The sequence below is a fragment of the Pseudophryne corroboree genome, chromosome 9 (genome assembly GCF_028390025.1).
Source record: "Pseudophryne corroboree isolate aPseCor3 chromosome 9, aPseCor3.hap2, whole genome shotgun sequence".
Lineage (NCBI taxonomy): Eukaryota > Metazoa > Chordata > Amphibia > Anura > Myobatrachidae > Pseudophryne > Pseudophryne corroboree.
The window spans coordinates 317,902,722-317,917,574 of NC_086452.1; the positions used below are offsets into that span (position 1 = coordinate 317,902,722).

At 47.5% G+C, this 14,853-nt stretch overlaps 1 protein-coding gene across 3 annotated transcripts in view; it reads right to left on the reverse strand.

The window, feature by feature from the left end:
• CSDC2 (cold shock domain containing C2) overlaps positions 1-14,853 on the reverse strand; it is a 132,934-nt gene that overhangs the window by 14,814 nt on the left and 103,267 nt on the right. For all 3 annotated transcript variants that reach the window (XM_063940463.1, XM_063940464.1, XM_063940465.1), the window contains exons 2-3: positions 5,912-6,124; positions 1,876-1,998 (exon numbers count right to left, since the gene is read on the reverse strand). In XM_063940463.1, the coding sequence (XP_063796533.1) occupies positions 1,876-1,998; positions 5,912-6,081 (293 nt within the window). In that variant the 5' untranslated portion in view covers positions 6,082-6,124. The remainder of the gene's footprint in view (positions 1-1,875; positions 1,999-5,911; positions 6,125-14,853) is intronic.

Consider the following 14,853-nt stretch of genomic DNA (forward strand, 5'->3'; position numbering starts at 1 on the left):
CTGCACCCTTACAGTGACTGAAGTATGTGAGGTGTGTGGGAGCAATGGCGCACAGCTGCAGTGCTGCGCGTTACCTCAGTGAAGATCATGAAGTCTTCTGCCGCCTCTGAAGTCTTCTTTACTTCTCATACTCACCCGGCTTCTATCTTCCGGCTCTGCGAGGGGTACGGCGGCGCGGCTCCAGGACGGACGGCAAGGGTGAGATCCTGCGTACCAATCCCTCTGGAGCTAATGGTGTCCAGTAGCCTAAGAAGCAGGACTTAGCTTCAGAGAGTAGGGCTGCTTCTCTCCCCTCAGTCCCACGATGCAGGGAGTCTGTTGCCAGCAGATCTCCCTGAAAATAAAAAACCTAACAAAATACTTTCTATCAGTAAACTCAGGAGAGCTCACTGAAAAGCACCCAGCTTGTCTGGGCACAGTATCAAACTGAGGTCTGGAGGAGGGGCATAGGGGGAGGAGCCAGTGCACACCAGAACCTAAATTCTTTCTTAAAGTGCCCATGTCTCCTGCGGAGCCTGTCTATCCCCATGGTCCTTACGGAGTCCCCAGCATCCACTAGGACGTTAGAGAAAAGTGAAAGAGGTGTGTGTGCATTATAAGTGAAAGAGGTGTGCGTATAAAGTGAAAGGGGTGTGTGTGCATATACAAAGTGAAAGAGATTGTGTGTGTGCGTATAAAATGAAAGAGGTATGTGTGCTATATATTTATGTACACATATAGTGTCACTTTAGTCCTTCCCCTGCCCCCACCTACAGTATGCATGGCTCCACACCCACATTGGAAACCCCCCTTCACAAATCCTGCGTTTGCCCCTGACAACAGATACTTACCTTGTGGTCTCATCTCCAAGAAAATGGCACTGGTTCAGGCGTAGTAGAGAAATCACTGGGAAAATGGCCTGGTGCCTTATTAATCATTAGGGGGGTGTACAAGAGGTTTTGAACCTAGTTTTTAGCTTAAAATAAAGATTTGTTTCCTACTTTACCCATACTCAGGAGGTGCAAACTAAAGTCCGTGTTAACCCCCATTGCGACCAGTGTGCATTTCTAATGGTGTAGGAAAAAGTCACAGCCCTGGGTTTCGATTAGCCTCGTTTATGTGGTTACTTGAATTCAGCCCCCAGTATCTGTTAGACATAAATTGTGAATTTTGTAATATTATGTGTTCTAGCTAAACCTACAGGAGAGGTGATCACAGTAGAGTGAGAAAACCCAGACTTTGGGCCTAATTCAGGTTGGATCACAGTAAGCGATCAAACTGCAAATATTGAGAAAAAGATGCGGGCGCATGCCGCAGAAAATGCGATCACCTTTGCCTGTCAATCAGGCAGAGGCGGTTGCGGGGCGGGAGGGGGGGTGGGTCAACGCTCAGTTTCCAGGGAGGAGACAGAGTTGCGCGGGGCGGTGCGGCGCAAATGGAGGCAGAGACGGCCAAACGGGGGCATTTTCAAGGCGGCTTCGTGATGTCATACGCAGCCACCGTGATCAAGAATATGGCGGCAGGAAACTCCTGTGGGCGCAGCTAAGCTGCGCCAGCAGGAACCATCTCTAGTTTCTGCAATCCTTACTGAATTAGGTCCATTGTCCAGTTTGTGTCAGAATCATCAAGCTGCTTGTATCTTGCTAGACTGTACTACATATATCATGATGTGCTACCAAATGTTGCCCAGAGTTCTCATTTATCAGTATTGATCTGTAAAAATGCACACGTAGAGCAAACATGATGATATTTGCAAACACTAAAATATATTGTTAACATTAAGGACCAACAAAAGGATAGTTTCCCCTTGTAAAATCAATATGAAATATAACTGATGAACAATAAACTGACAGGTAGCCAATAAGAAAATGTACTGAAACTAAGCAGAGCACTTACTCGGAGATGTGCACAAATATGTCTTCTGTTCCATTCTCAGGAGTGATGAATCCGTGACCCTGGGAGCGGGAAAACTGCTTGCAGACACCTTTGTAGATAGGTCCTGCAGAAGCCCGGGCAGTGCTGGGGGAGGGCAAAGCATGAAGCAGGGTATTAGCGTGCTGTGGTCACTAATGTCATATGAGTAAAGCACTCTGTCTGCAGATAATACGGTCAGTGATCCACTATGTAAGCACATTTTCCTATCTCACATTATTTGCAAAGATCAAGGGATGCCAATGTTTTGAGATTAAAACCGGGGACACCCATGTAACCAGTGATTTATTCAGCCCATACATATACTGTGTCATGTGCTTTGTTGATTTGCAAATAGGGTAAACCACTTAGGGGGTCATTACGACCCGATAACTCGTTGCAGTTTTTCGCAGCGATCGGGTCGGATCTGCGCATACGCCGAAGGCCGTTGTATTGTAGCGATCGCCTTTGCCTGATTGACAGGCAGAGGCGGTGGCTGGGCGGCGGCATTAAGCAGGCATGGCCGGTCCGTTGGGGGAGCCGGGCCGGGTAGCGGCGGCTGCGTGACGTCACACGCAGCCGCTGCGACCCGAGTAGCGAGGAGGTTCTCCCGGCCAGCCGCAGGAGCTGCGCTGGCCGGGAGTTACTCCTGAAATGCAAAAGCATCGCCGCTGTGCAGATATAACATGTGCAGAGAGAGTTAGATTTGCGTGAGGTGTGTTCAAACTGAAATCTAAATTGCAGTGTAACAATAAAGCAGCCAGTATTTATTTACCCTGCATAGATACAAAATAACCCGCCCAAATCTAACTCTCTCTGTGAATGTTACATCTGCCCCCCCCCCCCCCCCTCCGCAATGCACATGGTTTTGCCCAACTGCTCACAAATCTGCTGCTGCGATCAACTCTGAATTACCCCCCATGTGCACTGCGGGGGTGACAGATATAACGTGCAGAGAGAGTTAGATTTGGGTGGGTTATATTGTTTCTGTGCAGGGTATATACTGGCTGCTTTATTCTTACACTGCAATTTAGATTTCAGTTTGAACACGCCCCACCCAAATCTAATTCTCTCTGCACATGTTATATCTGCCCCACCTGCACTGCACATTGGGGGTCATTCCGAGTTGATCGCTCGTTGACGATTTTCGCAACGGAGCGATTAAGGCAAAAATGCGCATGTGCATGGTACGCAGTGCGCATGCGGTTAGTATTTTAGCACAAAACTTAGTAGATGTACTCACGTCCGAACGAAGATTTTTGATCGTTGATGTGATCGGAGTGTGATTGACAGGAAGTGGGTGTTTCTGGGCGTAAACTGGCCGTTTTCTGGGAGTGTGCGGAAAAACGCAGGCGTGTCAGGGAAAAACGCGGGAGTGTCTGGAGAAACGGGGGAGTGGCTGGCCGAACGCTGGGCATGTGTGTGACGTCAAACCAGGAACGAAACGGCCTGAGCTAATCGCAATCTGTGAGTAGGTCTGGAGCTACTCAGAAACTGCTAAGAAATTTCTATTCGCAATTCTGCAAATTTTTCGTTCGCAATTCTGCTATGCTAAGATACACTCCCAGAGGGCGGCGGCTTAGCGTGTGCAATGCTGCTAAAAGCAGCTAGCGAGCGAACAACTCGGAATGACCCCCATGGTTTTACCCAACTGCTAACAAATTTGCTGCTGCAATCAACTCCGAATTAGGCCCTTAGAGCAGGGGTATTCTCCCTGATGTACTATTTTTTCTGTTCATATAGGTTTGTCAGTAGTCTGGAATTATTACGAAATAGGTAACAGAAAAAAAAAGACTACTTGGAAATACTGGGATACATGGGTCCCTGTCTACAGATGTCATTTTAACATTTATAGAGCAGTGTGGTTTATATGAATGTTCTACAGGCAGGCCTGGATTAGACATAGGTGGTCATTCCGAGTTATTCGCTAGCTGTTTTCGTTTGCAGCGCAATGATTAGGCAAAAAAGCGTCACTTCTGCACATGCGGCGCAATGCGCATGCGCGACATACTTTCACAACAGCCAATGGTTTTTTACACAAGGTCTAGCGAAGCTTTTCAGTCGCACTGTTGGCCGCAGAGTGATTGACAGGAAGGGGGCGTTTCTGGGTGTCAACTGACCGTTTTCAGGGAGTGATCGGAAAAACGCAGGCGGGCCTGGAAAAACGCAGGCGTGGCTGGCCGAACGCAGGGCGTGTTTGTGACGTCAAAACAGGAACTGAATGGTCTGAAGCTACTCTGAAACTGCTCAAAAATAGTTTGTAGCCGCTCTGCGATCCTTTCATTCGCACTTCTGCTAAGCTAAGATACACATTCCCAGAGGACGGCGGCCTAGCGTTTGCACGGCTGCTAAAAGCAGCTAGCGAGCGAACAACTCGGAATGAGGGCCATAGTACACTTGTGCCTAAGGGAGGCAGGCAGAGGCAGACAGATGCCTTTTTGTTTTCATCATTAACGTATGGCTCTAAATGAGGTGGGAAAATGGCTTAATAAAAAGGGCCTGTCATCAATGTGATCTATCCTCGTACAGTGCAAGCTATTTAAAACTAGAAAGTGATATCATTTACCGTCTCCAGGAGAGGGGCAGATAGAAAGTGTCACTAATCACATCCTGAACAATCCTCATTCCATCCTTCTGCTGAAACAGCAGCATAAAAATAGTCTTGTCATAGGAAGCAGTTAGCTTCCAAATGGCTGGGATCCCAGCCATCAATATACTGACGCCGGGATCCCAATGGAGGACACAATGCCGGCGTCCACATACAAAATAATAATAATAATAATAATAATAATATTATAAATAGGGACTGCGGTCTTTATGAATAGTTATATATATATATATATATATATATATATATATATATATATATCCCATCACGCCAGTGTTTTAGGTCTTTGAAGTTCTTTAGCCTAATGCAAGAGATCTCGCGTGATATTATCAACATTACTAGGTAAAAAGGACTCAATGGGAAATAATACCGGACCTGTCTAAGCTATGTTCAGCTACTTAAGTAACAACAGTCATATTCAATATCAGAGTGACCCTTCACTGCACGAGATTCGCGCTGGCATTCAGTGTCTGAATTCTGGTAAATTATAAAGGGCAGCTCAGCCCAGCGTCAATGGGATGTCGTATCAGGACTGACTTCAATAATGCTGCTGGAAAGGGTTCGGTATGATTTCCGCCGCTCGGGATGCAGAATGTAATATTGCCGACATCGGTGGAATGCCGGCAGGTGGGCGAGCGCAACTTAGGGCCTAATTCAGACCTGTTCGTAGCAGCAAATTTGTTAGCAGATGGGCAAAACTATGTGCACTGCAGGGGAGGGGGGGGGGGGGCAGATATAACATGTGCAGAGAGAGTTAGATTTGGGTGCGGTGTGTTCAAACTGAAATCTAAATTGCAGTGTAAAAATAAAGCAGCCAGTATTTACCCTGCACAGAAACAAAATAACCCACCCAAATCTTACTCTCTCTGCACATGTTATATCTGCTCCCCCTGCAGTGCACATGGTTCTGCCCATCTGCTAACAAATTTGCTGCTAAGATCAGGTCTGATTAGGCCCTAAGCCCCTTGCGGGCTCGCTGCACTCGCCACACTGCGGGCTTGGTGGGCGCAAAGGTTCTATTCTCCCTCTATGGGTGTTGTGGACACCCATAGAGGGGGAAATTACCTACCTCGCCGGTATACTGGCAGCGGTATGGTGCCCCTGTTGGGATCCCCGTGTCTGTATTGTGACCGCTGGGATCCCGACTGTCGGTATGTTAACCGCATACCGCTTAGATTATTAAAGGAACTGATTGATATAAAATACTATTACTTCCAGTGGTTAATAAGAGGAAGAATATGCTATCTTACTAACCTATGTAAAAAAAATGCTGCCTGATCCATTTTTATTCCTGTAAGTTTATTATTTGTACTATGTAAAAGACTACACAAACAAAATGATGTGTACATTTGTAAAACACATCCTTGCAAAAAGGCCACAGATGGACATTATACAATCGTGTATGATACATACGCAGAATATGTCCGAGTCCTTTTGGTTGGGAGGGGGCTTGGCAACTCCCCTAAATGAAAGTGACTCCTTTCCCAGAGTCTGCTCCCTTCTCTGTGGAAAGGATATGATAGAGCCATTGGCGACTTTGGGGACTGTATAGGTTGCGTTGGAGTGGTAGGATTTGACGACATTTCTGCACAGATCAAAATGTAGACGGGTTTAATCTTCTCTTACCTAAAGAAAGATATAATGAATTACTGACAAAGTAAAAATAGTATGTTACTAACAACAAAAGTAATGTATTTTATCATTAGAGGACATATTACCATGATTCTGATTCTTTGGATAGTATATACCCACATCTTATTATATATGTAGATAGAATACTCTTGCTTCAAAAGTCAGCAAGCCACTAATTAGTATTTTATTAGATATTTTTGATCAATGCATTCAAATCTGTTCTCTGCAACTGGAAATTAGTTACTTAATTGTCTTTTGGGTGCCCGTCACAGCAATTAAATTGTTGCTCTGATTCGGCGCACAAAAGCACCAGGTTTAGCTAAACCCGACCTGTCCTCAATGCAACACTTTTCGCACATTTCTGGCCACCACCTCGGAAGGCAGCAAGCAGAAATGTCAGCGCCTGCTGCATTCACGCTTGCACAGCACAACAACTTAATTGCTGCCATGGGATGGAGGGGGGGGGGGGGGGTTGAGGGTTTGCTCTCTAGTGGCAGATGCCTAACAATTGAATCGCCCCCAGAGTCGCAGTTCTTTTTCATGACATTTAGAATTGTTGTGTACATGGCCCTTATACTATGTTCTGCTTTCTCTTCTTTCCCCATTTTTACCACCAAGGGGCCTAATTCTGAGTTGATCGCAGCAGCAATTTTGTTAGCAGTCGGGCAAAACCATGTGCACTGCATGGGGGGCAGATATAACATGTGCAGAGAGTTAGACTTGGGTGTGCTGTGTTCAAACTGAAATCTAAATTGCAGTGTAAAAATAAAGCAGCCAGTATTTACCCTGCACAGAAACAAAATAACCCACCGAAATCTTAAGGTGGGTACACACTAGTAGATATATCTGCAGATCAATTGATCTGCAGATATATCTATGTACGGATCGGGCACGATCCGTCGGGGGACTGACGTCATGAACTGGCCGGGCGGGCGCCCGCCCAGTTCACCTGTCAATCACCGCCAGCCGCCGCAGCATGTGTACGGGCGGCCGTACACACACAGCGACGCGCCAATATATCGTTAGATATATTGGCCGTCGGCTGTGCTGCGCAGCCGACGCGATACGTCTGTGAACGACGGAGTTCACAGACGTATCGGCCGTACACACTGGCCGACGGTCCCGCGATGTATCGGCCGTTCAAGAGAACGGCCGATATATCGACCAGTGTGTACGGGCCTTTATTCTCTCTGCACATGTTATATCTGCCCCCCTGCAGTGCACATGGTTTTGCCCAATTGCTAACAAACTTGCTGCTGCGATCAACTAAGAATTACCCCCAATATTCTCTTTCAAATTTTGTGAGTTTCGCCCCCTGTACTGTATATTCAGCTATAACCTTTAAAATGGAGCCGTCAGCTTACGAAATGTGGAAAATCCATGTCACTATCCTCATAAATATTGTCACATACCAGACGTCCACTACAACTGTGGATACAAAGATTGTTGCAAACTTGCCATGTGGCAGAGACAAAAGGTCAGAGATGAGAGTAGGTGCAGCTGCTTCAAGCATCCAATAGCCAGTAACCATTCTGAGGGACTGACCAGTGATAAAATAATTTTATTAGGGACTGAGATCAGTAATCTAAACATTGAAGAGAGCTGCTTGCGCAATTCAGGATTTATACACAGCTGCAAAGTTAAAAATGTGTGAGGCAATTTATATCTCAGTCTTTACCGATGGTGGCAACATTCATTAGAGCAGGGATTCTCAAACTCGGTCCCCAGGACCCCACACAGTGCATGTTTTGCAGGTAACCCAGCAAGCGCACAGGTGTATTAATTACTCACAGACACATTTTAAAAAGTCCACAGATGGAGCTAATTATTTCACTTGCGATCTGTGAGGACGGAGACCTGCGAAACATGCACTGTGTGGGGTCCTGAGGACCGAGTTTGAGAACCTATGCATTAGAGGAATAGGGCACATCCTGATACTCCCCCATGAAAACATGTTTCATTGTGATTTTGTTATGAGGTTTACATGTTTCATTTTCAGTTTTTCACTATATTTGCTTATCTCTTCCATTTTGGGTATATCTGAATGAGCCTAATAAGAAGTATACTGTGAGATATGACATCTGCTGTATCTGAAGTGGTATATACCCTCGAGGTCGTCCATATTGGCCTGCATGCACAGCCGACGGGGGACCAGCGATGAACGAGCGTGGGGCTGCGCATCGTTCATCGCTGGAGCCTCCACAATGAAAGATATGAACGAGTTCTCGTTCATTTATGAACGAGATCGTTCATATCTTTCAAACAAATCAGCATGTGTGTAGGGCCTATAAGGGACATTAATAATGTGCGGCATATGTGTAAGGGACATTATGTGTATAAGGACATTAATAAAGGTTGGCATCATGTGAAAGGTGCATTATGTTTCTAAGGACATTAATAATGTGTGTCATATTTGTAAGGGGCATTATTGTGTGGCATTATGAGTACAAGGTTCTCTACTGTGTGGTGTAAGTTATAGAAAGGGCACTACTGTGTGGTCTAATGTGAATAAAGGAATATGGTGTGGTGTAATGTTAATAAGGAGCAATTCAGTGTGATGTAAGGTGAAAAAGGGGCACTACTGTGAGAAGTAACGTATATAAGGTAAAGTGGTACTATTGTGTGATGTAACATGAATAAGGGACACTATCACATGATAAAATGTGTATAAAGTTGCACTACTTTGTGGTGTAAATTGAATTGGGGGTACTATTGTGTGGCAATGCACCTTACCAGCAAGAACACACCCCTTTTTGGCTGTGAGCCAAATGTGCACGCTGTTCCTATTTAAAATATAATGAGGACTGATATAGGTGAGGGGAGATGGTGCTAGGAAGGGGGTGCAGGGTCAGAGGCTAACCTAGCGGCGGTGCTAGGGGGCACCAACCAAAATCTTGCCTAGGGCATCATATTGGTTAGGGCCAGCTCTGCAAAGGGGGCATGACTTGCAGTCGCGCCCCCTAAAATGGCAATAGGAGGGGCGTGGCCTAACAAGCCATAGACCATGGCCCCTTTCTGCAAAGCTTCACACCCTTTTTAGCGCGCACCTTCGCAATACATCAGTCCTCAGCTAGACAAACAATATATCGCATAATGTGTACCCAGCTTTACTCCTATATGACTTTGTGAGGTCAATAATAGAAGCAGTCTGCATTACCTTCCTCATCTCTGCTGTGGTCCAACCAAGAGTGGTAACGTAATGTGTGATTTGTCAGAGTAACCAGATACATTTTCAGGGACATATCTTAAAAACCTGGGTCTGTTCATGAAAATTAGAGACAGTTGGTGTGACCGGACACCTTCCCGCCCTCACTGGCTGTGTCCTACGATCACAGAATCGGTTTGGGTCACACAGGACCGCCTGTTACTGACTCCACCCACTGCACATGGGCTGGTATGATGCTGCCACCACGGTTCTGCTCAGGCTCCTACCGCCGGCACCTAAATACCCACTTACTTATAAGTATGCGTCGACATGCTTTTGCCACACCTCCTGTTTGGCATTGGCTGACCCCCACTGGTCACTGACCAGGCCTCTGCATGTAGCGTGGCAGAAGGCGAAACGTGGAGATGATGGGTTTACCCTGGACAGCCGGAGAACGGGACTGCTATTGGGCATTCCTGGGTGTCACAAGATGGAAGGCAATTGTCATCTTGAGGCAAGCATGTTTATTGCTCAATGAGGCAAGGATGTTTATTGCTCAAATCAAGCCCTGAAAAGGACCCCCCCTGTTGCCAGGAGTAACCGAATACAAAAAGATGTTGTTAACAGCAAAATAAAGTAAGATGGTATCCCCTCTGAGGCTTTCTGGACCCCTATATATAGTCAGAAGGTCCAATACAACTCATATTTTCTCTAACGTCCTAGTGGATGCTGGGGACTCCGAAAGGACCATGGGGAATAGCGGCTCCGCAGGAGACTGGGCACAAAGTAAAAGCTTTAGGACTAGCTGGTGTGCACTGGCTCCTCCCCCCATGACCCCCCTCCAAGCCTCAGTTAAGATTTTGTGCCCGAACGAGAAGGCTGCAATCTAGGTGGCTCTCCTGAGCTGCTTAGAGTAAAAGTTTAAATAGGTTTTTTTATTTTCAGTGAGACCTGCTGGCAACAGGCTCACTGCATCGAGGGACTAAGGGGAGAAGAAGCGAACTCACCTGCGTGCAGAGTGGATTGGGCTTCTTAGGCTACTGGACATTAGCTCCAGAGGGACGATCACAGGCCCAGCCATGGATGGGTCCCGGAGCCGCGCCGCCGGCCCCCTTACAGAGCCAGAAGAGTGAAGAGGTCCGGAAAATCGGCGGCAGAAGACGTCCTGTCTTCAATAAGGTAGCGCACAGCACCGCAGCTGTGCGCCATTGCTCTCAGCACACTTCACACTCCGGTCACTGAGGGTGCAGGGCGCTGGGGGGGGGGCGCCCTGGGACGCAATGAAAATACCTTAAATGGCTAAAAATACATCACATATAGCTCCTGGGCTATATGGATGTATTTAACCCCTGCCAGTTTTCCACAAAAAAGCGGGAGAAAGGCCGCCGAAAAAGGGGCGGAGCCTATCTCCTCAGCACACAAGCGCCATTTTTTCCTCACAGCTCCGTTGGAGGAAGGCTCCCTGACTCTCCCCTGCAGTCCTGCACAACAGAAACAGGGTAAAACAAGAGAGGGGGGGCACTAAATTGGCATATTAATATATACAGCAGCTATATTAGGGAAAAACACTTATATAAGGTTATCCCTGTATATATATATAGCGCTCTGGTGTGTGCTGGCAAACTCTCCCTCTGTCTCCCCAAAGGGCTAGTGGGGTCCTGTCCTCTATCAGAGCATTCCCTGTTTGTGTGCTGTGTGTCGGTACGCTGTGTCGACATGTATGAGGAGGAAAATGGTGTGGAGGCGGAGCAATTGCCTGTGTTAGTGATGTCACCCCCTAGGGAGTCGACACCTGACTGGATGGTCTTATGGAAAGAATTACGTGATAGTGTCGGCACTTTACAAAAGACTGTTGACGACATGAGACAGCCGGCAAATCAGTTAATACCTGTACAGGCGTCTCAAACACCGTCAGGGGCTATAAAACGCCCGTTACCTCAGGTCGATACAGACACTGACACGGACACTGACTCCAGTGTCGACGGTGAGGAAACAAACGTATTTTCCAGTAGGGCCACACGTTACATGATCACGGCAATGAAGGAGGTTTTGAACATTTCTGATACTACAAGTACCACAAAAAAGGGTATTATGTGGGGTGTGAAAAAACTACCCGTAGTTTTTCCTGAATCAGATGAATTAAATGAGGTGTGTGATGAAGCGTGGGTTTCCCCCGATAAAAAAATGCTAATTTCTAAAAAATTATTGGCATTATACCCTTTCCCGCCAGAGGTTAGGGCGCGTTGGGAAACACCCCCTAGCGTAGATAAGGCGCTCAAACGCTTATCAAAACAAGTGGCGTTACCGTCCCCTGATACGGCCGCCCTCAAGGAACCAGCTGATAGGAAGCTGGAAAATATCCTTAAAAGTATATACACACATACTGGTATTATACTGCGACCAGCAATCGCCTCAGCCTGGATGTGCAGTGCTGGGGTGGCTTGGTCGGATTCCCTGACTGAAAATATTGATACCCTGGACAGGGACAATATATTATTGACTATAGAGCATTTAAAGGATGCATTTCTATATATGCGAGATGCACAGAGGGATATTTGCACTCTGGCATCAAGAGTAAGTGCGATGTCCATTTCTGCCAGAAGAGGATTATGGACGCGACAGTGGTCAGGGGATGCGGATTCCAAACTGCATATGGAAGTATTGCCGTATAAAGGGGAGGAGTTATTTGGGGTCGGTCTATCGGACCTGGTGGCCACGGCAACGGCTGGAAAATCCACCTTTTTACCCCAAGTCACCTCGCAGCAGAAAAAGATACCGTCTTTTCAGGCTCAGTCCTTTCGTCCCCATAAGGGCAAGCGGGCAAAAGGCCACTCATATCTGCCCCGGGGCAGAGGAAGGGGAAAAAGACTGCAGCAAACAGCCTCTTCCCACGAACAGAAGCCCTCCCCCGCTTCTGCCAAGTCCTCAGCATGACGCTGGGGCCTTACAAGCGGACTCAGGCACGGTGGGGGCCCGTCTCAAGAATTTCAGCGCGCAGTGGGCACACTCGCAAGTGGACCCCTGGATCCTGCAGGTAGTATCTCAGGGGTACAAATTGGAATTCGAGACGTCTCCCCCTCGCCGGTTCCTGAAGTCTGCTTTACCAACGTCTCCCCCCGACAGGGAGGCGGTATTGGAAGCCATTCACAAGCTGTATTCCCAGCAGGTGATAATCAAGGTACCCCTCCTACAACAGGGAAAGGGGTATTATTCCACGCTGTTTGTGGTACCGAAGCCGGACGGCTCGGTGAGACCCATTTTAAATCTGAAATCCTTGAACACTTACATAAAAAGGTTCAAGTTCAAGATGGAGTCACTCAGAGCAGTGATAGCGAACCTGGAAGAAGGGGACTATATGGTGTCTCTGGACATCAAGGATGCTTACCTCCATGTCCCAATTTGCCCTTCTCACCAAGGGTACCTCAGGTTTGTGGTACAGAACTGTCACTATCAGTTTCAGACGCTGCCGTTTGGATTGTCCACGGCACCCCAGGTCTTTACCAAGGTAATGGCCGAAATGATGATTCTTCTTCGAAGAAAAGGCGTCTTAATTATCCCTTACTTGGACGATCTCCTGATAAGGGCAAGGTCCAGAGAACAGTTAGAGGTCGGAGTAGCACTATCTCAAGTAGTACTACGACAGCACGGATGGATTCTAAATATTCCAAAATCGCAGCTGATTCCGACGACACGTCTGCTGTTCTTAGGGATGATTCTGGACACAGTACAGAAAAAGGTGTTTCTCCCGGAGGAGAAAGCCAAGGAGTTATCCGACCTAGTCAGGAACCTCCTAAGACCAGGCCAAGTGTCAGTACATCAATGCACAAGGGTCCTGGGAAAGATGGTGGCTTCTTACGAAGCGATTCCATTCGGCAGATTCCACGCAAGAACTTTTCAGTGGGATCTGCTGGACAAATGGTCCGGATCGCATCTTCAAATGCATCAGCGGATAACCCTGTCTCCAAGGACAAGGGTGTCTCTCCTGTGGTGGTTACAGAGTGCTCATCTCCTAGAGGGCCGCAGATTCGGCATTCAGGATTGGGTCCTGGTGACCACGGATGCCAGCCTGAGAGGTTGGGGAGCAGTCACACAGGGAAGAAATTTCCAGGGCTTGTGGTCAAGCATGGAAACGTCACTTCACATAAATATCCTGGAACTAAGGGCCATTTACAATGCCCTAAGTCAGGCAAGACCTCTGCTTCAGGGTCAGCCGGTGTTGATCCAGTCGGACAACATCACGGCAGTCGCCCACGTAAACAGACAGGGCGGCACAAGAAGCAGGAGGGCTATGATGGAAGTGGCAAGGATTCTTCGCTGGGCGGAGAATCATGTGATAGCACTGTCAGCAGTGTTCATTCCGGGAGTGGACAACTGGGAAGCAGACTTCCTCAGCAGACACGATCTTCACCCGGGGGAGTGGGGACTTCACCCAGAAGTCTTCCACATGATTGTGAACCGTTGGGAAAAACCAAAAGGTGGACATGATGGCGTCCCGCCTCAACAAAAAACTGGACAGATATTGCGCCAGGTCAAGGGACCCTCAGGCAATAGCTGTGGACGCTCTGGTAACACCGTGGGTGTACCAGTCAGTGTATGTGTTCCCTCCTCTTCCTCTCATACCAAAAGTACTGAGAATCATAAGAAGGAGAGGAGTAAAGACTATACTCGTGGCTCCGGATTGGCCAAGAAGGACTTGGTACCCGGAAATTCAAGAGATGCTCACGGAAAACCCGTGGCCTCTACCTCTAAGAAAGGACCTGCTCCAGCAGGGACCATGTCTGTTCCAAGACTTACCGCGGCTGCGTTTGACGGCATGGCGGTTGAACGCCGGATCCTGAAGGAAAAAGGCATTCCGGATGAAGTCATCCCTACCCTGATCAAAGCCAGGAAGGATGTAACCGTACAACATTATCACCGTATTTGGCGTAAATATGTTGCGTGGTGCGAGGCCAGGAAGGCCCCTACAGAGGAATTTCAACTGGGTCGGTTCCTGCATTTCCTGCAAACAGGACTGTCTATGGGCCTCAAATTAGGGTCCATTAAGGTTCAAATTTCGGCCCTGTCAATATTCTTCCAAAAAGAACTGGCTTCTGTTCCTGAAGTTCAGACGTTTGTCAAGGGAGTACTGCATATACAGCCTCCTTTTGTGCCTCCAGTGGCACCTTGGGATCTCAATGTAGTTTTGGGATTCCTAAAATCACATTGGTTTGAACCACTCACCACTGTGGACTTAAAATATCTCACATGGAAAGTGGTAATGCTGTTAGCCCTGGCTTCAGCCAGGCGTGTCTCAGAATTGGCGGCTTTATTCTATAAAAGCCCTTACCTAATTTTTCATACGGACAGGGCAGAATTGAGGACTCGTCCTCAATTTCTTCCTAAGGTGGTTTCAGCATTTCACTTAAACCAGCCTATTGTGGTGCCTGCGGCTACTAGGGACTTGGAGGATTCCAAGTTGCTGGACGTAGTCAGGGCCCTGAAAATATATGTTTCCAGGGCGGCTGGAGTCAGAAAATCTGATTCGCTGTTTATCCTGTATGCACCCAGCAAGCTGGGTGCTCCTGCTTCTAAGCAGACG